The following is a 27,081-nucleotide window of genomic DNA, read 5'->3' as shown; positions in this document are numbered from 1 at the left end:
AGAACCAATCGGTGTTCGGGCGTACAATAACACTCATTTAATGGCCCAACGCTACAAATAAGTGTTCCTGAATCCAACTGAGCCTAAAAGGTTTGTTCACAATGGCATAAATATTTAGATCTGCAGCCACACAGACATAGCAGCACAAACAGATGATGATACACATATAAACTGCATATACAGTGGGGTCCAAAAGTCTGTGTTTTTAGATTTAGAAAATGTAAAAGAAAGACATTAAATGAGAGGAAATATTAATATTTTGCATTATTTCTAGATCACCAATCAAATGCAATAATTGTGTGATCCTCTTAACTTAATTTGAACAGAAGACCGGATGTTTTTGCTTCCATTAAAGCACAATATGCTCTCTTGAACATTGGCAAATCACGCTGGACAACATGATCATAAGGTTTTGTACTTAGGCTGTGTAAGATCAAGTACATGCTGTCAATTAAACTACTAAAAACCAAACCATTTTCACATGTGGAGCCCAGTGTCTGTGTAAACAAACAAATGCTAGCAGTTAATAAGTGCTAAAAGCATATACTGGACAACATAAGTCACCTCTAATGAACATCAATTCCTGACATGTACAAGTGCTAATCATTTACCGAATCTGGTACTTATAAAAACATTCTATCATGAATATCATGGTCTGATGAATTAGTTAGCATAGCATGACAAGGACCAAATGTACTCAACAGTGACAGATCCATGCTTTGATAAAGCCACCCTGTTCAGTCAGAGTGTCCAGTCATTTCAAATACAACAAATATCAAATGAGGAAAAACTTGACACAGTTTGATCCTAAAACTAAACTAAACTCCATAACAAACTCAATTCAGAATCCTACCTCACCTCAACTTGTTTATCACAGTCCTCTTCCATTACAATGCCCCAAACTATCTGTGCCTGCTAGCTACTAGCTGTGCTGACTTTGTTTACTTTGTGTTTAAAGGCTGACTCTGTAGTTGGTCTGGTTCTTCCAGATGAATCATTCCCATGTGACGCACTGCCAGATGCCAGGACTGATGTCAGACCCACACAGAAGCATGTGCTACAGAGTTATGAATTTGTTTAATCATTCACCACAGCAAAACAGTGCGACTGATATGGGAGGAGACAAGATTTAGCATGCATGCAAATAAACATTGCAAGGAATAAACAAGTCTACCCTACTTTGCAACTTATTTGGGTCGAGAACTGCCCTTTGAATAAGAAAGAGGCAGGCATGTAAAATAGTCAACCAGAAATCACTAGTTTTTATTTGACATTTATTTGACATTGGTCCATGGCGATTATGTAATAGATACAGTAGGTGCGATGATCTGTGGCTCTGCCTTCTTTGACGTGGATATCTTCTCAAGTACATTTCTTCTGTTTAGTCAGTTGAGGTCAGACACGAGTATAACATGAACACGCTGGAGAGCTGCTTTAGAAATTAAAGTTGTGATTCTAACTGAAAGTGACACTGACACGTTTCTTTTTTTATGGTTAATACTGTAGAGCTGCTTGCTTTAAAGCACTCTATTGTATAAAGTGGTATATATGTGATAAATAAATGTGAAATGACTTCACTGGAGTGCTGAATTGTAAAGCTGGTGCAAACATACTGTATCTACAAGATCAGATGTCTTTAACGTTACTGTTTTCTCACTGCTGTCATTTTTGTTGTGTTTATTTTGTTATTGAGAGGAAAGTGTGCATATTTATCTAAACGCCGCATCGGGATGTTTGCTAACAGTACAGCGCTGCTCAGGTATTTCAAACTTATTTTTACCTCTAAGCGAAGAACGGAGAGAACTTTGCCATAAGTATATCGGGCCTTTAAGGATATTTTAACAAAAACTTAAAATAATACAAAATGTTGCAAAGATTTGATGGTAAGAACACGCTAAACATCTAATTACTTACCAATGATAACATTTTAAAAATGATAGCCTCTAGGTAAGTGTACTAGCCTTCTGTTTGAGTCCGTAGTTGACCTCCAGCTCCATCAGCAGAACACTCTTCCGTACATTGAGGGTCTTCTGAAGTTCCTCAAAAGTAGCATGAATCACTTCTTCTATTGAACTCTTCTGATTGCTCAGCTGCTGCAAAATCTCAGACAGAACCTCCAGCGCAGAGTCAATTTCTGGCAGTCTAAGGAAAAGAAGAACAAGTTACTCATTTTATCTCTTTTTATGTTACTTTTACTAAAAAAAAAGTATACACTACTAGTCAAATGTTTGGACAAATCTACTCATTATTTGTTTTTTTAATTACTATAATTTTCCACATTTGAGAATTATAGTAAAGTCGTTAAACCTTTTTTTTATTTTATTTTTTATCACTGTGTATGTTTTCTATTTGAATATATTATAAAATGTAATTTATTCCTGTAATCTCAAAGCTGAATTTTCAGCATTAATACAGTCTTCAGTGTCACATGATCCTTCAGAATCAATCTAATCTGATTTGGTGCTCAAGAATCATTTAGACTCATTATCAATGTTGAAAAATGTAAGTTCTGTAACATTATACCTTACTGTTCAAAATTTTGGGGTCAGTAAGATTTTTATTTGTGGAAAGAAATTATTACTTCAGCAATGATGCATTAAATTGGTCACAAGTGACAGTAAAGACATATACAATGTTACAAAAGATTCTATTTAAAATAAATGCTGTTCTTTTGAACTTTCTATTCATCAAATAATCTTAAATAAAAAAAAAAAAAAAATTGTATTATACACATCATGTACTTCATATAATCTCCCTGGATGACATATTTGGTGTAATGGGTGAAATTCACAGTACATTTCAGGTGTTCACATTAATTTGCTTGTCTTCATACTGTGTAATGAGCCTTATTTTTAATACGACATTTTACTTAAACAGAAAACAATGTAACTAAAAATTCTGTAGCAATGTGTACGTAAGCGTATGTTTCATGCCTGTTTTTGACGGCGTCCAGCTGCTCCTGTAGCGAGGCTTTGTGCTGTTCTAAAACATCCTTAAGCGGGACGGTGGCGTGTTCTGCGTGTTCGCCGCTTGTACACTCCTCACACATGGCTGTCTCGCATGGTGGACAGTAGAACTCCATTACCTGATGAAAAGAGAGGGAGAAGCATCCCTGCTGGTGACAAGCCAAAGACAACTTTTCACATTATGTTTACATATACTCCCTTTGCAAAAACCTTAAGGAATTTCACATACAAAAATGAACAGAATGCAACTTGCCAGGAGGATATACTTCTAACATACCATATAGTCGGGCTTCTGTACACTAGAGATTTAGTTATCCTGTACTGCTGTGTAAGTCTTACGTTTCCTCCATGATTGGGACAGGAGAGAGGTTGTCCAGTGGCCACTCCATTGATAGCGTCTGTGCAGTCCTCACTGAGGTTAATGTCTGGGCTCCTCTTTAGCACCTCCATCAGGTTGGTGATGAAGAAATTACTCTGAAGTGCCGCCACACCTTTCTCCGGCAGGATGGAGGTCTGACGGCACACGGGGCAAGACAGAGTCAGACTGTGGGCGGGAATGTAGTTCTGCAGACACCTGGAGCAATAGGAACAGGTTATTGAAATGACAACCTATGTGGTAATAACTGGCTCTCACCAGAAAGACATATTCATATTGTTTTTTTTTAGATAAAACTAATCATTGGGCATCTTGTGGGCACCCTGTATAGATTCATGTGGAGTGCTATTCTGGAATAAAACGGCAAACACCTGGTTAACACTCATGTTTCCTGTGAAATATAAGGGAAGTATATAACACTGATGCCGTGAACCTTTCCCTTCCCTTTCCCTGTTGTGTGTTGCTTCACGGGATATGGAAATGAAGCCTCATGAAGCTCTAAAGCTTTTCCCTGATGAAACCAGGACATTTTTTTTTAAAGCCTTTGAGCATTGACAACAGCCCCATCTGCTGGTTTGTAAATTTACAACAGCCATAAAGCCAGGAAATATAATGCATATTGTATCAATTTGAAAAGTTATTAGACATAGGACATTCTAGTTTTTAAAGCAGATGTAATTTCTTACATAAGTATATAAGCATTTGTAAGAATTATCACTGCTTCACTCAAACACCAAAACCAAACGGCTTAGAAAACTTTAAAAGTACACTACACTCCTCACAGTTCAGACTCGGATTAAAGTTCTGACATGGAAATCGACTGAACAGAAAATGAGGCTTTGTTTGTCATCACTCACGTGATTATCTGAAAAGAATACAAGCCATAATACAGGGCTTCATTGTAAATTGTGCTGCATACCGTACTCAATACATGCATTGGCACCCCGGTGGCATATATTACATCACTAGTTACTTCTATCATTTTTGTCAAATGCAAAAAGCTAGTATAGAAGAGGGACATCCTCAAATTTCAAAAATAATTTCCTCTCTCAGTTTTATTATTCCTCTATGATCCTAGACGGAACTGTGTCCAGTCAAACTTTATGGCATCTGTGAATTAGTAATATGGCCAATACTAATATTTTGTTTCACACTTGTGCATTTATGCATGTACAAATGTGTCAGTGTTTCTATTCATGTTCACACAGCATCTATTAAACAAGCATCAGTTTCCCTGCACGTCTCCTTAAGACAAAAGTGTTGACGTATTTTGCAGGCGCCCACTTATACTCTGCTGATGACATCATAGACTTTGACTTTGACCACTGACTTTCATCGTATGAACATATTTTGTGATTTTCAAAAACTATTTTTTTTTTTTGTGTAAAATATCCCTTTAAGTTTTACTCTGCATTACAAAGCCTTCTAATGAGTAAAATTACCTTTACAGAACTAAGAATGGGAAATAAAAAATAATGTAATTTACACTTTACAAAACAAATAGCTGTAAAATAACCAAATTAAGCAATATAACGGAATATCAGAAATGAAGTACCTTTCACAGAAGGTATGGAGGCAGGGAAGGACCTTGGGATTGTTGTAGCGATCCAGACAGATACTGCAAATCAGGAACTGTTTGTTGATCTGACGCACCACAGGACTTGGGAGGGTAGAAGCTTCAGTGGCCATCCTAACACTCTATCAAAGGCCTCCCACACGTCTTCAGCCCGGGCCCTGGGGAGAGGGTAAAGGAGTTCAAATAAATAAATGAAAAAATAACAGATGAGCTATTTTTCCTGGAAAGGGCCACATGATGTAGCTGTTTCTTTTTTCTGTGAAAACATACTGTATTAATGAACACAAATAAGGTGCTAGGTGCAAAGGATCTCACGTCACAACACTAGAATTCCAGTTCTCAAGAAATCTTAAGCTTTCACCATTACAAGGTGGAGTAGTATGTCATGCCTATAAAACCATGCCTTGCTGCTGGTTTGGGTCTGTAAGCTCCGTATAGCTTTCTGTTTTGAATCTCCATTTACTATCATTCCTTTTTGTTTATATTGCTAAATACAACTTACTCATCAACATATATTAGATATAGTCTAATATTGCCTATCACATTAATCTGACTTCGCTAGCTTTTATCTAAATCGTTATCACTAGCACAACACGCTAGTATCTCGCTAGCCTGTTAACCTGCCATCTGTGCTTGCCGTCTTTTTTCTTCTCTCACGCTTTTTACGAGTCTATCAAACAACTGTGGTAAGAGATAGTCAGGCTGACGGAGAAGATTTCAGAACTAGAGACACGCATCCAAACTTTAATTGAGGATAGTAAGAGTGCAAAGGCTATAGATACTGCTTTGGATGCGACTAGCTTAGTGAAATCTGTACATTGTTCGGTTCCGGCTGTAGAGCCTGTGCAGCAGGGCAACTGGGTGACCGTGAGACGCTGTAGTCGCGGGACAAAACACTGCTCTTCCGTTCTGATTACCATAACAAATAGATTCACCCCACTGTGAATCCTGTTGAATGTGCCCTAGTTATTGGCGATACGATTACACGGAACGTGAAAATAGAGACACCAGCCACCATAGTCACATGTTTGCCGGGGGACAGAGCGCCTGACATCAAAGCAAATCTAAAAGTGCTGGCTAATGCTAATTGTAAATTCTCTAAAATTATTATTCACGTCGGCACTAATGATGTTCGACTTCGCCAGTCGGAGTTCACTAAAATTAACGTTAAAGAGGTGTATGAACTCGCAAGTACGATGTCAGGCACTGTAATTTGCTCTGGCCCCCTTCCTGTTCGACGGAGTGATGAGATACTTAGTAGACGGTCCTCACTCAATGACTAGCTATTTAAGTGGTGTCCGCAAAATAATATAGAATTCATAGACAATTGGAAAAGTTTTTGGGGCAAAAAGTTTTCAACAAAAGTTTGGGGCCCAGGTCAGGAAGCAGACAGACTGGCTAAACCGACCGCCTGCTAGCTGTCTCACGTCACTGAGGTCAGATAGACCCCATCACATAGAGACTCTTTCACCTAGATATCATCATATAGAGACTGTGTCTGTTCCCCGAATTAGGAAATACAAAAAACTCCCAAACCCATTTAAGGGTAAAAATGTTATTGATGTTCAACAAATAAAAAACAGATATAATACAAAAAAACAAATGATAAAGCTCGGGTTGATGAATATTCGATCCCTTACTTCAAAAGCACTTATTGTTAATGATATGGTCACATATTATAACCTAGATGTGCTGTGTTTGACAGAAACCTGGCTAAAACCAGACGATTAAATTACTTTAAATGAGTCCACCCCACAAGATTATTGTTATAAACATGAGCCTTGTCTGAAAGGCAAATGGGGAGGTGTTGCTGTAATTTATAGTAATATCTCCAGAATTACTGAGAATTGTTTTGAATATAATTGTTTTGAAGTGTTGGTGCTTAATGTAACACTATCTAAATGTAAATGATAAATCACGTTTGAGATTTGTGCTGGCTACTGTATACAGGCCACCAGGGCACCAGACAGACTTTATCAAAGAATTTGCTCATTTTCTATCAGAGTTAGTACTGGCTGCAGATAAAGTCCTAATTGTTGGTGATTTTAATATACATGTAGATAACGAAAAAGAAAGATGCATTGGGAATGGCATTTAAAGACATTCTGAACTCTATTGGAGTTAGACAACACGTGTCAGGACCTACTCATTGTCGTAATCATACTCTAGATCTAATATTATCACATGGAATCAATGTTGATGCCGTTGAAATTCTGCAGCAGAGCGATGACATCTCAGATCATTATCTAGTCTCGTGTATACTTCAATTAGCCAAGGCTTCAAAGCCGACTCCGTGTTACAAATATGTTAGTAGGGCTGGTACATTTAAAATGTAATTTGTTATTAAATGTGTTAATAAATTATTAAGTGTTAAATATTAACTTTAAGTGAACCTTACATGACAGCTGTCAGGGTTGCATGAGCTAAATCTGAGAAGAAAGATGCGTGACGCAGTTAATGTACACCCTGGTATGAGTGGTAGTGTGTCAAACTTTTACAAATTACTGCTAGAAAATTTGGACAATAACACAGAGAAAATAAAACATAACTGGGAGGAGGAAATTGGTTTTAACATTCATGAAAACATGTGGGATGAGTGCTTGAGAAACATACATACATGTTCTATGAATGCTAGACACAATTTTATTCAGTTCAAGGTAATTCATAGGCTTCATTATTCTAAGTCAAAACTTCATAAAATTTATGTGTAAAATCAAATGTCAGAAGGCCCAAGGTTTCATTCTTTATAGTCATGTAGTAAAATTCAGCCATTTTGAGAATGTATATTTATATTTCTTTCTGAAGCAAATTCTATTGATTTGGAGCCTGAGCCTTGCACTGGACTTTTAGGAGCAGAGAAAGTTTTATATCAGACACAGGCCATTTCGCTGCGTATGACGCTTGCAAAAAGACTTATTTTACAGATGTGGAAAGCAGATTCTGTCCCCACCAGGGCTAGGGAACTGGGGAATATGTTGCACTTGGAAGAACTGAGATTCATATTAAAAGACAAACTATCCATTTTCATTAAGATTTGGAAACCAATAAGAAAATTCTTACAGGTGGACTGAACAAGCTTTATGTTTATTATTGTTACTTATTTATTTTTTGCTTCACATCTCCTTTAATTTAACTGTCTGATTGTGTATGTTCACTCTTTGCCCATGAACAAAATGTTTTTGTTTGTAGAGCACTTGAAGAAACCTTCTACAACCATTGCAATGGTGTGGGGGGAGGGGGGATGGGCGTTCTAATTTAAAAGCTGTAAGTACCAAGCTCAATGTAGCATTGTAACACTGGTTCTCAATGACGATGAAGGCAACGGGCATACAAGAAGATTTATTTCAACAACGATAGTAATCCAGGATGCGAAACAGTAAGTGTGGCACAAAGCACAAACAATAACCAACACTGAACATGACACAAAGGGGAACTTAAATACACAGAAGAACAATGAAGACAACAGCTGAAGACGATGATGATTGCTGGCAGGTGTGGGTAATAATGGATTGAGTACAGGTGTGAGCCGGAGAGGATGATGGGAAATGTAGTGCTGACGGAACTAACAGAAGACAGTGACGATGACAGTGATGGTGACGATGACAGTGACAGTGAATCGTGACAAGCATGTACAACGGTACTGCTTAGAAAGTATATTTAGTTACATTCATGTATAGTTACTGTTTTGGTGGCATTGTGCGTGTGTGTTGTCTTTAAAAATAAATAAATAAAGGAATTAAAAAAAAAAAACAAGATGTGTGACGCAGAATTAACTGTTAATCAACACACAGAGTGAAAGCATATACAACTAAAATTGACTGACTGAGGTGGAGCAGAAGAGCCAAAGAGCCAAGGCGACATTGGGCCACGGTGGAACACAGGCGCATGTGACCGAGGTGGAGAAGCGGGCTTAGCAGACCAGGTTGGGAGTGAGGACACTGGAGGAACCGGAGTGAAGGAGGAGCCTGGCGGAGCCAGAGGGTTGATGGAGATCCGGAGGGCTGAAGCAGAGCCAGAGCAACGACAGACAAAGGTGGAGCCAAAGGGAAGAGAGAGCCCTGCAAAGCCTGAGGGATGACAGACCATGGTGGAGCCAAGGAAGCATTGAGCAAAGGAGGGCCAAGGTGGAGTCCGGGGCTAGTGACGACTTGGAACCAGGCTTATCCAGCGATGATTTGGAACTGGGCTTAACCAGCGAAGACTTGGAACTGGGCTTAACCAGCGACGGTTTGGACAACATTAGACTTATCCAGCGATGACTTAGACTTGGTGTTTGATGACAAAGACGACTTGGAACTGGGCTTAGCCAATGATGACTTGGAACAGGCTTAACCAGCGCCGACTTGGAACCGGGCTTATCCAGCGCCGACTTGGAACCGGGCTTATCCAGCGCCGACTTGGACCTGGGATTATCCAGCGATGACTTAGACAACTTGGAACTGGACTTAACCAGTAAAGACTTGGAACTGGGCTTAACCAACGCCGACTTGGAACCGGGCTTATCCAGCGACAACTTAAGACGACTTGGAACTGGGCTTAGCTAGCGATGACTTAGATAATATGGAACTGGGCTTATCCAGTGATGACTTGAAACTGGGCTTATCCAGTTTCACATAGTGAACCTATGTTCTGACGTACAACCCAGAAGCGCAGCGCTGTTACACTACGTGAACTCACTCAGAGGCCCACACAGAAGAAAATGAATAGTTGAATAAAGTTGTTATTTTTGTTTGTTTTTGCGCACAAAAAGTATTCTCGTCACTTGATAAACTTATGGTTGAGCCACTGTAGTCACTTGGACTATACACTATAGTCTTTACTAACTTTCTGGGCCGGCAAGTTTCAATAACATAGAACTTAGAAGCCTATGGAGGAGTGAGCCAGCTCTCAGATTTAATCAAAAATATCTTAATTTGTGTTCCGAAGATGAATGAAAGTCTTACGGGGTTGGAACAACATGAGGGTGAGTAATTACTGACAGAATTTTCATTTTTGGGAGAACTAACCCTTTAATCTTTTATTTTTTTGTTCTTTTCTCATTTTTTTGGGGTGTTCCTAGTAAAAATGAAGGCAAAATATCTGCATTTTAAGGATACTTTTAAAAAGGCTTGGTTGTCTTGATGCAGTTCAGGTTGGAGGCTTTTGTAAATATCTATTTTTATTTTTAAGAGATTCATTCTACAGTACCCCTAAGATGTTATTAAAACAGAAAGAGTCGTAGCAGTAAATATTTCATTCTGCCTTTAAAAGCTGTCTGTTTTAATGCACACAATGCAAACAGCCAAGCAGAAGAGCAGGCCAGATGTCCTCACTGCTGAGCAGAGCAGAATCATGCTTCTGTGTTTCGATCCACTGACCACAACGTGCTCAGTGAAAGTCAAACTCTAAAGACAGGCTTCAGGACAATATCTACATAACTGACTGAAAATTATACTCTGGTGTGGGTTACGGAAGCTCATAAAGAGAAAATTGATGGGTTTGTCTGCACTGGATACCGTATAAGGTAATCATTTTAGAGTGAAACGCAAATCTCTTACATATTGGGAAATCTATTTAAGTCTAGAGTTTAGCAAAGCAACACCCTCTCATCGTAGATAGATGGTTAGTATGAAAAAAAAACAACAACTTGCTTTTACATTATAATTCATTCACATTAATACCATACCTTATCATGAAAACAAATACAGTGATAAAAAGTCCTAAAATGTATTATTTAAAGACAGACAGCTTGTCTTATCCAGTCTGCCCTCAATGATGAGGAAAATTGAGACTTTATGCTCTAAGATTAAAATGCTTCAGATTACCACAATGCCAGCATGGTTCCACTCAAACCCATTTGTTCTGTAATTGCTATCATTTCCTGTGTAGAGTATCCTCTTTCTTTTCTTTAAGGCAAAGTGTTTGTGTTTTTTTCCGTTGGCTCTGCCTCCAACACTCTTCTTGGACCCTGATGATCTTAAGCTCTTCTTGAAATCAATAACACTGCCTTTTTACGCATAGCTACAGTGTGAGCTTCATGTTACATGTAAACCATTTCTGCCCAGTTCCTAATTCCAACACTAAATTTGTGCAAAGTAATTGGTACAGTCATTAGTACAGTTCAAAGTTGTATTACTAAAATGGAAATACAAAAGTAATTAAAACTATATTGAAATATAAATAAATGAATAAAAAATGAGCACATAAGTAAAAAAAAAAAAAACTAAAATAAAAATGAAAATGGACAGCATAAAAATAATTTACTAGTTTATAAATAATAGTTAAATAACACAAAAAACGTTCTCCACAGTTGAAACTAAGCTGCAAACAGTTTGTTCTGTACTTCTGCAAATGTCTGACATGTGTGCATTTGAACGCATGAACACATGAACCCACATTTACACATCATCGATGCCTATTTAGTTTTCATAAATCTGACTCGCCCAGTTGCATTGAGGAAATACAGAGGAAGTAGGATATCACTGATAACATCAGAAGAACTAATGAAAAGAGTAAATTGTGGGATCATCTGTCAGACCTGGGAAGTTCCCGACTGTGTATATAACAAGATGCTCTACATACAATTGCTCGTATTACAACTGAATATCAGCTGGGGAAAAAAATGACTAGTAAGACACTGGCATTAGAGATGTAACAAGCAATTTATCAGAAAACATTCACAAACTGTCATCTAAAATAGAAACATTATTATATGATTCACAGGACGTGCAGATTAGCTTGCAATGTAGGGCATGTCACAAATACTGTAGATCAGTGAGACTGAGAGAAGCAGGACACAGCCACAGTGCTGGAGCGGATCCCTCAAGGGCATCCACCCCCTCGTTCTACTGGAAAAGAGCTTCACTGAGAACACATCACCATAGCAACATTGAGAGACGTAAGGAGGCCATGAATATCTGAACCAGAGCATAAGGGGGCATTCACGTAGGACAATTTCTTAAATTAAAACCAGCTAAACGGAACACAACGGAAGTGAATTAACTCCCATACACTGCTGCAAATAAAACAGATAGCGTACCCTAATACGTAATATGTATCTGTATATTGATCTGATTGGTCCATTGTTTTGATGTAAATTGGTGAACTATTTTTAACTTGACATGGTGTCAAATCACAGAGATCATGGTGGAAGATGCTGAAAAAACAATGATACATAGCACAGTTCACACAGCAGCAGAATACGGTTGTCACTCTAGTATTTGAGTCCTTAATTTGGTTATGTTTACACACAGTATGGTTACTTACGGGAGCGACAACTGCATTCTATAACCAAACTCACACCCATACATTTTCAGGACGCATTCTCAGAAAACCGCTGTGAGACGGAACCGGACTGGACAACTAGTTGTCGGTCACGTCATACAGTGCGAGAGAGACGCTCTGTGCTACAAATGCATTTCTACCATAGGCATATTAGCGGGTGGGACGTTTAGGACATGTCCCCAACACTTTTTGCCAGGGTCGATATTGTCCCCACCAATTTGAAAATCTCGCTGCACGTATATACCTAATGCAAATGAAACATATCCAGTTGATGTTCATTTGTGTTAAATAAGAGGCGATCTGGCACTGAAATGTGTTGTTTTTTAAAATCATGCTGAGTGTTTGTTGCCAATGTTATCAGTTGCGGAACTTTCTCTTCACACAGACGAACACTTCAATCTATTGCTTAATGCCGTTGAGGAGACTCTCCATTCTTTCCAGTGAAATCACAAAACAAAATGCACACAACGTGCCCTTGCTCTTGATATACAATCATTAATGAACATCTTTGATCTTATTAAGGAAAAATACGAGGGCGGATTAGAACCCGGAACCTCTGGCACGCTTGACAAAAGTTCTACCACCAGACCATTTGGGAATACGAATAGGCCTACTATCTATACATAGGGTCTATGTATTTATTCACTAACGTAAAGAATCTCGGGACTAACAATATATTGTAAAATAGTAGATGTAAGAATGAAATCACATTAAACATGAGATATTGATACATTAAACTCAATGTACTATTGAAATTGATTTCTGAACATCGAAATGTTATTTTTCCGACAAAAGTTATTATATATCTAATATAGCATTGCATTAGCATTTGTATTGAACATAGCCATGGTGCATTGGGAAAAATTTTCATCTTTCGAATACATATAGCACAGACTGAACACAAGAATAATTCCTAAACCTGAAGATCTGCGCTAACAAGGCTGAACAACAAATACAAGGCTGTGGGTTTGAGAGGGCACTAAAGCATGTGAGTTGTAGAAGAAATGTAGCATATTAGCAAATAAATAAATAATTATTTTGAACCTAATTCCAACACTAAATTTGTGCAAAGTCATTAGTACAGTCATTAGTACAGTTCAAAGTTGTATTACTAAAATGGAAATACAAAAGTAATTAAAACTATATTGAAATATAAATAAATGAATAAAAAATTAGCACATAAGTAAAAAAAAATAAAAAATAAAATAAAAATGAAAATGGACAGCATAAAAATAATTTACTAGTTTATAAATAATAGTTAAATAGTTAAAAGTTATTATATATCTAATATAGCATTGCATTAGCATTTGTATTGAACATAGCCATGGTGCATTGGGAAAAATTTTCATCTGATCTGCGCTAACAAGGCTGAACAACAAATACAAGGCTGTGGGTTTGAGAGGGCACTAAAGCATGTGAGTTGTAGAAGAAATGTAGCATATTAGCAAATAAATAAATAATTATTTTGAACCGGTATACTGTGAATTATTTAAAAAAAAAAGCTTACTAGATCTGTCCCTATGCTAAACACAAAAATATAAATTAATTTATAGGTGTACCATTTCTCAAATGTTGATGTATGCATGTAATGTATTTAAATAAATAACTTAAATATTTTACATTTAACATTGTAAAGTTATGGGTTATGGATGAAAACAGTTGCATATTCTTTTTGGTAAAGGCTTAAAGACATAAATACTGTGCAATGTCAGCCCGTTTCTTTTTCACACATAATTATTTTGTATTAAAGGGATAGTTCACCCAAAAATGAAAATTTTGTCATCATTTAAAGGGGTCATCGGATGCCCATTTTCCACAAGTTGGTATGATTCTTTAAGGTCTTCGTGTAAAGTTTGTAACATACTTTAGTTAAAATTCCTCAATGGTTGTGTAAAACAACATCCTTTTTACCAAAAACAGCTTTGTTCACAGCGACCAGTTTCTCTTTAAATGATAATGAGTAACTGCTCACCCCACCCCTCTCTTCCACACAAGAAAAGTGCTGCCATGGCAACCTGCCTTGCAGAAAGTATACAAATGGCTGAGGGTGGAAATATGCTAATACGGGACAGTCCGTCAGCAGTCATGGGCGGAGCATGAGCAATATGACATCATATTGCTCAGAAAATCCAAACGGCTTGATTATTGAGAGTGTTCAGGCTTTTTGAAGATTAAAAAAAAGGAGCGAATGGATTTTTTTCATTGTATGGTGGTTGTGTCCACAACTGGTGGTTGTGTCCACAACTGGTGGTTGTGTCCAAGACACATTTATATGCAAACACCATATAAAAGTGAATTTTGCATCCAATGACCCCTTTTGTCGCGGTTCATGGATCCGTGTGTTCATTTTGTGTATTTATGGTGGCTTGTTTGTTGCCTAGTAACCAGCTGATCACTCCAATCAGTCATTCAGCTGCCTATCTAGCTGGAGTGAGATATGCTTGGTGTCGGTTCGTCACTCTTGTTTGTTCTCTCTCTCAGTTCCTGTGTCTGAGTTTCCAAGCTGAGTTCATTCCTGCATCCTCGTCTGTGCTTCTACGCAGTTCAGATATCGATCTAGAGTTTTCTTCAACCAGCAGTCCGGTCTGAGTTTCCACGCTGAGTTTGATTCCTGTCTCTTCAACAGCATCTCTCTCTCTATTGGATTATTGCATTGAGTTTGCCAGCCTTGTGGTTGCGCCATTCTGTCGGAGTATTATCGCTGTCCTGACTGTCTCAATAAACTGCCATACTTGCATTTGGATCTACGACTCTCATTGTGACACCTTTAAGCCCTCAAGTTGTTCCAAACCTCTATGAGTTTCTTTCTTCTGCTGAACACAAAAGAAGATTGTTTTAAAGACTGTTGGTAACCAGACAGTTGACGGTAGCCATTGACTTCCATAAAGGAAAAAAATACAATGGTAGTCAATGGGTGCAGTCAATTGTTCCATTACTAACATCCTCTAAAATATCAAACTCAAACTTCTTTCAAACGAAAGAAACTCATACAGGTTTGGAACAACTTGAGTTATGACAAAGTATTCATTTTTGGGTAAACTATCCCTTTAAGTTGACACTAAACATCATTTGCTGGAGTTCACTTTCAAGGCAACAATTGTGTAGACCCTTAACTATGCATGTATCCCACCACTCTCAAATAACCACTGTAGCCAAGATTAAACATTCAGTGAAAGCAACCTCATGCCATATGTGTTGGCTTGGTCTACATATCTAGTTTAGGTCACACTCACAACTTATTATATTTCTATTTTAACAATTAGTGTCTATGTTTACCAGAGTATATATATATTACAATAGTCAGGCAACTCTAAAACAAATACATTTCCCAGACTCATAAAGCCCTTGTAATTTTCCGCATACCATCCCTGCTTGGGTCTGTTACATAATATTTATATAAGCAAGCCTTGTGCAGAATTTCTGTCACATCAAAGAGTGCATGCTAAAGATGACATCTGATTTTAATACCAGACTGAATAACAACCAGAATTTACCACTATAAATAAACAATCATTCTTGGCTAACACTACACACCAGAAGTCACACCATAATGCAGTTACTGTAGTCCTTATGCCAACCATAAAGATGCATCAAGAACAGATTATTCTAAATATATATAAATATATATAAAGATATCATTTTCTCCACACACAAATTAGCAATAATGAAGCACTGCTGTATCAAGATGAAAGAAGAAGCCTACATTCTGGCCAACATAATTGTGTAAAAACATAATGTCATTGAGTATTATCATCCAGTGACAAAATGTTACCAGCAGCAAGAGAATCAATGGAGCATCAACAGTGCATATCAGAAAGAGCTCCAGCTGAAACCTACCATCAACCAGCTGTTCTCAAGGCACCATCCCACATGTTGATACCCAGCAATGCTGCGTTTCACGTCTGCACTGAGAAGAGAGGAAATCTGAACACAGCTAAGCCAGAAAACAGATGACAGCTCATTTCAAACTAGCATATGAGGAGAAGGATTACTGGTCTCTCACTCTCTCTGGATCTTTAATCAGGCCACACCTTTCTTTCGTTCACTCTCTACGTCATTCATAAATTCAGCATGTAAACATTCACCCCCCTCCCCCTCCCCTCTCTTTTTCCTCTCATCAACTCACTCTCTCTAAATGCTAACTCACTGCAGTACTCTTTGCAAAGCATTGTGGGATTGTGATGTAATTCTGATTTAGAGGAGATGAAGGTGCAGATGCCGCCAATGCGAGTCTGTTTCTCAGCCAACAGTGCATTAGGAGATTAGAGTGAACAATGATGCAGAAGCAATAGTGTAAGTGTGTGTGTGTGTGTGTGTGTGTGTGTGTGTGAAAGAGAGAGAGAGAGAGAGAGAGAGAGAGAGAGAGAGAGAGAGAGAGAGAGAGAGAGAGAGAGAGAGAGAGAGAGAGAGAGAACATGCGAAAGCGCAAGCCAATGAGATACAGCTGCTTTTGTCAGCATGCATCCTTAGTGCTGACTCACAGTAAGGCAGTCAGAATAAGAGGGATGCTGTGGGACTGAAAAACACACACACAGCTAGAATAAACAAACATATACAGTTCCAAGAATGAAAGCTTTATGAATATTAATTTGTTAATGAATAATAATTAAGAGATGTGATCAAAATCAGATTAAAGGAATGTAAAAAAAAAAATAAAAAAATCACCCTCAAGTCATTCCAAACCTTTATACATTTTTATTTCTTGTATGGAACACAAAAAGAGATATTTAGCAGAATGTCCAAGCCATTTTTTCATATAATGAAAGTGGATATCTATGGTTTAATACCTTAAATGTAGACAAAAAGACAACCCCCCCCCCACATATATATGTGTGTGTGTGTGTGTGTGTGTGTGTGTGTGTGTGTGTGTGTGTGTGTGTGTGTGTGTGTGTGTGTGTGTGTGTGTGTGTGTGTACTCGATTCATATTTATTACTTTTACGATGCCTTTATAAACTCTCTGAAGCATGAACGTTTTGGTTGCATGGACCTTCAGTGTACAGAAATCTCTGCCTATCTTTGAGGATGAATAAAAGTCTTATGGGTTTGGAACGACACCAGGGTGAGTAGATGATTACAGAATTTTCCATTTTGGGTTAACTGTCAGTTTTTAGCTTATTATATAACCAGTGTAACTATTTTAATAATCAGTTCTGTGGTGTCAAAATTGTTATAATGAAATTGTATTGCTTTTTGTGTCCACTATTGAAATTCTGCTATTGTAACAACCCAAGTTTGTACACAAATAAGCAATCAGGTAAAGTGTAAGAAAACAAAAGCATAAAAGGAAAGACAAATTCATATACAGTTTTATAATCTACAAGTGGCTCTAATTTTTCAATCACTCAAAAATAATATTAAATGCATATTTAATATACCCTAACAGCAACACCTTTTTTGATATCTTAGGTTTAAGCAAAAGCAAAGTTAATCATGACAAATCATTATTAAGACAATATTTCACATTATAATATGCATTGCTTTAAACAGAAATTTCATGGTAGGGTTTACTCACTCTCTTACAGAGAGAAATCCTAGTTTTCTTCAGAATACAGCTATAGCAAAGCATTACTGCCTTACAGTTCAGCTCTGCTATGATGATGTTGATCTAAACAGTCCAGCCTGTCACAGGGCTTTCCAGATACTGAGCTCAGCTCTTTTGTTTATGACCCGCCTTTGGCAATTGACCACATTGAATTCGCACAATTGTACTGACCAGTGACCATGGTGATACCAAGACCTTGACCACATCAGTCCAAACAACAAAAGCATAAACAAAGCTCTGTGTTTTAGTGAAAAGTAAACCTATTCCTCTTCTTACAGCAGAATGTAGGCTAGTGATTTGAGTACGACCATACTTACAGTGATCTGAAATCAGATATTTGATTGTTAATGTTGAATATACTTTACTGTAAGTATTTAAGCTAAATATATTTTAATTTTTCATCTTCCTAAGCAACCAGTATAATTATACCATTCTGCTGCCTTGACCAGCTCTGGAGGATACTATGTTATAAAACTAGTTTATTTTCAATGTACAGTAGATTTACATTTTTTATATCACTTATCTAATCTAATCTTTTTTCATGATTAAGTGGCACATTTTCCAAACTCAAAGTACTAATTTGATATCCAAAAAGATAATCATGATCATGGCTATTTCCAAAATGCTTAAGCTTATTTTTAATAAAGATTTCATCTAGACATACCTTTCAATTTAAGTAGCATAAGTAGCAGCCTTTCAAAATGCAATTAGCATGAACTTTTCACTTGCATATGATCTCATCCATTTAAATTCACTGATCTTAAAGTTGACATGAAACGATTGTATTTTCCCTCTTTATTGTGACGTATATCAAAGTAAAATGGCTTCTAGAATGTAGGACAGAAATTGATTTTTAACATCGGGAATTGATTGGATCGCTGTCATGCGAGTGACAGGTTGCTAGGTGAAAAGAATTGAAACTCGACTGGCTATTGGACAACATGTGCAGGTGCACACATTGTGTTTGTAAAGTATCAACATCTAAACTACTATTCAAAACCAATTAATTATTTTTGCAGTATAACCACTACAGTTGACCATTTATTGTATGTAAAGTATTTGTGTGAGCATTTGCAGTTTGTTAATATACAGCAGGATAGACAGCAAGGGAGAGGACAATCAATGACTTTGTAGAGGCTCATCAGAGAAGTCAAAGAGGCGGCCCTGGGGCCTCTGAAAGAGGGAGGAACACTGTTGTATCAATGCCTGGTTGCTGTATGGAACTTACTGTATGGAAAGAAACATGTTAACAGTAAGAATGCACAATATGCACTACACTACACCATTGCGGTGTACATTAGTGCAAGTACTTGCTATCTATCTATCAATCTATCGACCAACAGAAAGAAAGAAAGAAAGAAAGAAAGAAAGAAAGAAAGAAAGAAAGAAAGAAAGAAAGAAAGAAAGAAAGAAAGAAAGAAAGAAAGAAAGAAAGAAAGAAAGAATGTGAAAGCGCATACTGGAGTTAAAAAAAAGAGCGATTCAAGCCATAGATTGTTGGGTCATTCAAACCAACAAACCATACAAAAAGTGAAAACAACTGTATTATAGGACATAATAATCAATGTTTCACAAACTGTCTTTGATTCACTTACAGTACATCATATGACAAAGTGAAAACCCACTTTTTTCATTAAACAGGATGTAAAATAGGGCTGTGTGATATGGACAAAAAAGCTATCACGATTTTATTTTAGCAATATTGCGATTTCGATTTTAATCAGTTTTGAAACAATATTTCCTTACACACATACTTGTCTTATTGATGATATTTGCGGGCACCATATCTTTGCATAAATGATAGATTATGTGACGGCGTCGGTTATTTCTTATGCCTTTTTGAACTCGCCAATGCCTTTATCAATTTTTGTTCATCTGGTTCAGAATGCGTGCCATTGTTTTTCTATAATCATGCACTAGATGGACGTCTTTAACCATTGCGCTCATGTCTTTTGCAACAACTCCCGCATGACACAGCATTTCTACGCAGCGGCAGCGCTCAAGGTAAAAGAAGAACTTTTAAAAACGCGTCTCTAGACCTGCAGCGATAGTTGCAAATTACCTGGCTATATAACACACCATCTCTCCTGTATCCAAAATATTCCAAAACCACAAATATTGATTTTTCTCATCCTGCCCTGAATTCACCTTCCCCGTTTCTGTGTTTTCCTCTGTGTTGTAACGGTATTACCGCTCGGTAGCCTATGTTCTCACGCTAGATTTAGACACTGCATACCCTTACGAAAAAGAAGTTTATTCAAGTGTTCTATTAGTATACTTCTTTTAAACTAAAAAATAAGTATACTTTCAGTCTACATTTTATATACTTCATTTACTTCTCAGAAATATACTTAAAATTACACTTAAGTGTAGGCTACTTGACTTATACTGAGAGAAAGTATAAAGTATATTTGGCATGTACTTGAACTCAATCTTTTGATCGAGATATACTTAAAAGTATAATTAAGTATTCAAAGTATACTTGGCTTGTATAGTTGTGTTAACTCTTTTGATCGAGTAGCCTATATTATTAAATATACTTTTTTACATAGTTTTTCATATACAGTCTTATGAAACTTACATTATTTGAAAATATTGATTAGAATATTGATATAAAACAGATATGTTTCTAATTCTGTGTATCTGGATTTTTGTGTAAGCTAGTCCACTATAGGACTAGTGTATAGGAATTTACTCTACTTTTACTTCTCCCCACCATTGACTGAATTTTCCAGCTATCCATGTTTTCACTGTTATACGGTAGGGGGCGCTATGACACATCTTCTAGTAAAGAATCTTTATGAAACTTACTGACATTCAAGTGTTGATAAAAAAGGGTGCATGAAGCTAATAAAATGTTTTTAAAATTAAAGTACAGTTAAAGGTATTTTTCAAGTATAAAAAATATCTACATTTTAACATAGTATACTGCAAGTGCAAAAATAATATATAAATAGTAAACTATAAGTATAATGTTATGTTCACTTAAAGAAAGCTTACAAGTATACTTGCAGTATAAACTAGTAAACTAGTAGTTTACTGAGAGTACACTTCAGTGTGTACTTTCATGAACTAAAAAAAATACTAGTATTAAAATAGTTTACTAAACTAAACTAAGTAGTTTACTACTCTTACACTTATAGTATAGTACACTTAAACTTATACTTTTATATACTAAAAGTGGGCCAATTTATTCCCAAGCAGTATTGAAATAGTACACTTACAAGTTTAATACAAGTACACATTGATATTAGTATACTTACTACATAAAGTATACTTAAAAATATACTTGAACATTACTTAACATTACATAAAATGAACTTGAAGTATACTTCTTTTTCGTAAGGGTATTCAGATTCCACACTAAGGGGGCTGGCGGAAAAATCTTGCTTTCTACGGTTTAGAAATCGCACATACTCGCATCATGATTTTATACAATTTCGATAAATTGCACAGTCCTAATGTAAAATGTAAATTCGATTTTTAAAGGGGTGGTTGATTATGATTTCACTTTTCTAACTTTAGTTAGTGTGTAATGTTGCTGTTTGGGCATAAACAACATCTGCAAAGTTACAATGCTCAAAGTTCAAAGCAAAGGGAGAAATTTGCTTTTAAAGAAATCGCTTTTTAAGGACTACAACAAACGGCTGGTAGGGACTACACTACATTCCTCCCTGGTTAGTGACATCACTAACCCTAAAATTTACATAAACCTCGCCCCCGGAACATGATTTATAGATTATCAAGACAGAATATGCTAATCAATGACTAGAAGATAACTACACATAAGCTACATAAATTCATCAACCAATCAGAAATGTCCTGTTGCTTCTACATGTTGTCATTTCTTCTTGAGTCTCTCCATCATTGTCTGACTCTGGTTTGAACATAAAAGGCTAAAAGTTTTTGAAATTTTCAGTGCATGTCTGTGTGAGTGCAAGCTGTTGTGGCTCCGCCCTCTGTGCTGGGAGCAGCAGCTCATTAGCATTTAAAGGAACAGACACAAAACGGTGCGTTTTTGCTCACCCTCAAAAATGTAACTTTAACATGCTATATAAAAATATCTGGGGGGTATTTTGAGCTAAAACTTCACATACATACTCTGGGGACATCAAAGACTTCTTTGTGAAAAGGGCATACCACCCCTTTAATGTACCCTCTATAAAATCACACTACCACAGTACAGGGGGAGGGAGTTTAATGACAGGTTTCTGTAACTAGGCACAAGAGCATTTTCTGACAGCAAAATCAACATAATTAGAATGAAATATAACTGACAAGTGACTGACGTTGTGCCTTTGTATGTCAAAAACTGAAAAAAAATCTCAAACAATTATGTTTTCAAGTGCAGGAGAAACTGAGGTGCTTAGTTTCTTGCTTCACCATTTATTATTGAATGATTCACTACAATGGACAGAAAAATAAAACTCCAAAAGTAAAGCACTTCAAGCCTTCTTAAGTAGCATTTGAGTATGAACCACACAATTTAAACATTACCGCTGCATGCTCACTAATAATAACCCATCTAACTGAACAGGGCTGCATTCCCCCAAAGCATTGATCATAGATATTAATGATGCACCACAATTTTCGGCAAATGAAAATTTTCTGCTGAAACAGCAATTTTAGTTTTAGCCCAATGGTTTTGGAGGGCCGAAACTCTAGAGAAGAGCATTTGGCTAAATAGGCTATATGCACTGCATTATTCATTATATTTTTACTTAACCTGTAAGTGATGTCTTCATTATTTAATGTATGTTTGTATGTCATGAAAACATGTTTTTTTATTACAGCCACTGTTTAAATATTTACAACAACAAATTGGAGTAGAAACATAAATCTGCTGTATGTGCACTGTTTGTACAACTCCGTTTTTTCTTTTTTGAGTGTTAATTATTAAACAATTTGATTAATCAATTGATTATTAAATAACTTTCTTTTTGGCTTTGGTGTTTCAGTAAAAATTCATTTTGGTGCATCACTAGTAGATATATTCATTTATAACTAATAAGTCAGCAGCTTTTATGACCTCATTAATTGAAAGGCTACATGGAATATTTGTACTTATAAAAATCCAAAATCACACTGCAGGAATATTTGCAAATTAATGCAATGGAAATATAAATAAAGAAATATACACATACACAAACAAGTCAAACAAGTAAAAGTAGGCTACACCTTAGGTGCACACATAGACAGTTTGACCTTTGCCATACATTCACAGCCCATCACCATCCATGTCACACAGGGTCGACGGCCCTCCCCCAACAGTTTCATCAGCAGCACTAATCATCTCATCAGGGCTTTAACCCAGACAAACACACACACACACAACCAGGGCATGTGTGACATCCAACAATGAGCACAGGAGAAACCACAAAGCAATAGTAAAACAGTACATTCTGCTCATTCATCCTACCATAACTGGCAACTGTGTTTATTTAATCAGGTTAGCTAAATTCCTATTTCTTACGAGCCTAAAAGATAATGAAATGACCCTACAGTGTTGACGCATCATTCAATAGAATAACCATGGAAACTGAATCATATCAACAACCTTTGAGTCTATGATTTCAGAATGAGGGCAGATCTGGTCATTTGCACTGTTATATCTGTCATGTTTTACCATACTGTATGTCTTCTTGATTTATAAGAGCTTTGAGTTACCAATACAATAAACAATTCAATTGATGACAATTTTAATAACTTGAATTGAGAATCCTACTTTAAAACTTTGTTATATGGTTTAGCCAAATTTGTGAACAGTCAAAATACTTGTGCAAATACTCTGTTTTAACTAATAAACATAATTTGACCAATTTGTCCTCAGCAACAACCTGACCTAAAGCCTTAAAGTGTTAGTCCACCCAAAAATGAAAATTATCTCATAATTTACTCACCTTCAAGACATCCTAGGTGTTTATGACTTTCTTCTTTCGGCCAAACACAATCGGAGTTATTTAAAAAATATCCTTGCTCTTCCAAGCTTTATAATGGGAGTGAGTAGCGCCAAAGATTCTGAAGCCCAAAAAAGCACATCCATCCATCATAAAAGTATTCCATACGGCTCCAGGGTATTAATGAAGGCCTTCTGATAGGAAGCGATGCTTTTTGTAAGAAAAATATCCATATTTATAACTTTATAAATTATAATCACTGGCTTCCAGTAACGGAGGACGCGAGTCTAGTTCCGGCGGAAGAGTGACCTCTGACCCTACGCATGACGTATTGATGAACGCGGAAGCGCAGAGGACAGAGCAAAACAAAACACCAGTCACGAATTAGAAGTCTAAAACGAGAATTTGTCAGAGGATTTCGATATACTGTTTGTTGCCCAGCCCTATTTGTTTATAGAGGCGTCTAACTCTCACCTAAACTTATGCTACATTCTACATCCTACGTCATACGTCGGGTCAGAGGTCACTCTTCTGCCTGAACTCATTTAGCCTTTACTGGAAGCCAGTGATTATAGTTATAAATATTTTTCGTACAAAACCACATCGCTTCACTTCAGAAGGCTTTTATTAACCCCCTGCAGTCGAATGGATTACTTTTATGATGAATGGATGTGCTTTTTTGGGCTTCAAAATCTCAGGCACTACTCACTACCATTATAAAACCTGGAAGAGCAAGGATATGTTTTAATATAACTCCGACTGTGTTTGGCTAAAAGAAGAATGTCATATACACCTAAGATGGATTGATGGCGAGTAAATTATGGGATAATTTTCATTTTTGGGAGAACAATTCCTTTAAATTTCCGTTAAAACAGATTGGTAAGTCTAGTACATTTTTGTCCAAATTGACCAATTTGTATACTCTACATACTAAAAATAATTATACTGAAACTATGAACCATACTTAAAAACTGCTAAAGTGTCAATTTAAAGGGATAGTTCACTTTAAAATGAAAATTCTGTCATCATATACTCACCCTCATGTTGTTTCAAACCTGTATGAATTTCTTTCTTCTGCTGAACACAAAGGAAGATATCTAGAAGAATATCAGTAACCAGGCAGTGTTTGGGTCCCATTGACTTCCATAGTAGGAAAAAAATATACTATGGAAGTCAATGGGACCCAGAAACTGTCTGGTTACTGACATTCTTCAAAATATCTTCCTTTGTGTTCAGCAGAAGAAGGAAATTCATACAGGTTTGAAACAACATGAGGGTGAGTATATGATGACAGAATTTTCATTTTAAAGTGAACTATCCCTTTAAATCATGATAGAATGGTGAGTAGAACTTTATTTGCATACAGCTGTGAGTGCAGCACACTTAGACAACATGATGATTAATAAAAGAGGAAGAGATGTGCAGGAAACTGTGCAGGAACATCATTCGGTTTTGCATGTGTGATATCTTGTAGCAGATTAACAATAACTTAAACATCAATCTCTTCTACACAAAACTTGTCTAATTTTATGGTCATTTTTTGGACAAAGTAGTATAAATCAATAACCACTTTAGTTGTAAGGGAATAAACAGTGAGGACATTTTTTTCTAATTCCTCCTTTTATGTTCAACCAAAAAATAAAAAAATAAAAGGATAAAAATAAATAATAATCACACAGGTTGCGAACAGCAGGGTGCACACATTATGATAACATTTTTGGAGGGTTAATTTTTCCTTTCAGTGTTAAAATTAAAGACAACATTCTGTCTTTAGTACCACTAAAAATATCATGAGCCAATGCCTTCCTGTATGCAAACCAGGACACTGGGCCAATCAGCTTCCTGAGGACGCCTCTCTGCTTCAGTGTGTGTGATTTACACTACAGCCCAAGAAGACAAAATGATCTTGTTTATAATCTGCATTTCCTATCACAGTCTAATTTTGGTTAAGACAAACAATAATACACAATGTTTGTCTGAAATTATGTGTTGATTCAGACAAACTGCTGGCTTGGAAGTAGTGCAGTGTTACAGAAAACTGCTATTACAACTGTGTGTGTATGTGTATGTGGCAGCAACCTTAACTGATTATATACATTACAGTGATCATTAAAATTGCAATCACTGAGTGATTTACAATAGGAGAGCAGAGAGCACCACCAAGGTCTGTCTAACTGTCGAAAAGATTAACATTACAGAACTCTCACACACACACACACACACACACACGTCTTCTCATATCAGAGTGGCATATTTTCCTTGAATAGGCGTCAGTGCACAGTCTGCAAGTGTAGATAAACTCTTTCCAGACATGCAGGAAGGGAGCAGGGCTGTCACGTTACAATGAATTACCACAAAAAGAAAATGACCTGTATAATAATATTTAGGCATTCTGAATCTGAAATATGGTGGTGAATCGTGATGATACAATTAATCACATGTGAATAAACCTCAATAAAAGCGTCTGCTTACTGATTAAATGTAAATAGTGATAAATGGTAGGCCAACTGTGAGATTTCTAAACATGTCGGCTACAGGTGAATTCAAGTCAGGTGACCTGAAGCATGAACACACTGCTTGCTTGAGCTTCAGTCGAATACATGGCTTAAATAATAACAACATATTTTATAAAGTTCATTATTTAAAATACCAGAACTGTATCTTAAGGCTAAATATTAATGTAGTGCATATCATCACAAACTTACAACCTAAGAACCGACATACGAATGTTTTCTAGTTATGTCTTTTATGAAGAAATGCTTATTCATTGAAAAAAATAAAACAGGTTGTCTGCTATGCCATATAAAAAGTTATAGAAGCATGTTGCATGCCACATAATTTATCACAATATTGTTTAAAAATGCACATGTTGCTGGCATCGCAGATAGCAGAATAAAGCAAGCAACACAACGTTGGGAAAGTGCATCTCTCTGGGAGCCTTCTTTTCTCTCTATGTCTAAAAATACTTACACGTTCTCCATGTCTGCACTCCTGCTCAAGCCGATTAATTCCAGAAAACAAAACCGTCAGATTGTCTGTCCACTCATCTTTCTCAAAATGAAACGTGAGTCACGAATAACAAACTCACTGTACCGTCAGCTACTGTCAAAAGCCAAAGGGAGGAGCTGTTGATAGTGACCAATCAGAGCGGCTTTGATGAATGTCAGGGCGGAGTTACCGTCACTAGCCGCGATTTATGGCCAATCGTAAAGGTCTATTTTAAATGAGGGCGGGGAATGTGAAGTGTTTTTTTTAGGGGTTAAACTCTCACTGAACACGCAACAGGGATGAGAGGATTTAAACAGTTCAGGTTGTGTATGTGTGTGCGGAATCTGCGGATGCAAATTTGTACCCAGAAGTGAGCTAAATCTGACAAAATATCCTGAATCCTAACCCTCCTTTTGGGGTCGTTCTCATTTGTAAAAACGATATAGGCCTATACAAATGATTATTATTATTT

At 36.7% G+C, this 27,081-nt stretch overlaps 1 protein-coding gene across 3 annotated transcripts in view; it reads right to left on the bottom strand.

The window, feature by feature from the left end:
- Positions 1-26,724, bottom strand: part of trim2a (tripartite motif containing 2a) — a 33,998-nt gene extending 7,274 nt beyond the window's left edge. Inside the window, exons 1-6 of one of the 3 annotated variants that reach the window (XM_084105670.1) lie at positions 26,592-26,672; positions 16,019-16,088; positions 4,898-5,076; positions 3,306-3,540; positions 2,934-3,085; positions 1,962-2,142 (exon numbers count right to left, since the gene is read on the bottom strand). In XM_084105670.1, the coding sequence (XP_083961796.1) occupies positions 1,962-2,142; positions 2,934-3,085; positions 3,306-3,540; positions 4,898-5,031 (702 nt within the window). In that variant the 5' untranslated portion in view covers positions 5,032-5,076; positions 16,019-16,088; positions 26,592-26,672. Of the gene's footprint in view, positions 1-1,961; positions 2,143-2,933; positions 3,086-3,305; positions 3,541-4,897; positions 5,077-16,018; positions 16,215-26,591 lie in introns of those variants that run through there. The other 2 variants (XM_084105668.1, XM_084105669.1) reach the window with 2 other exon arrangements.
- Positions 26,725-27,081: the final 357 nt, after the last annotated feature.

The sequence above is a fragment of the Abramis brama genome (assembly GCF_963993115.1).
Source record: "Abramis brama genome assembly, chromosome: 2".
In the NCBI taxonomy this organism is placed as follows: domain Eukaryota; kingdom Metazoa; phylum Chordata; class Actinopteri; order Cypriniformes; family Leuciscidae; genus Abramis; species Abramis brama.
Note: the sequence above shows the minus strand (reverse complement) of the source record. Positions and strands in the feature narration are given on the sequence as shown.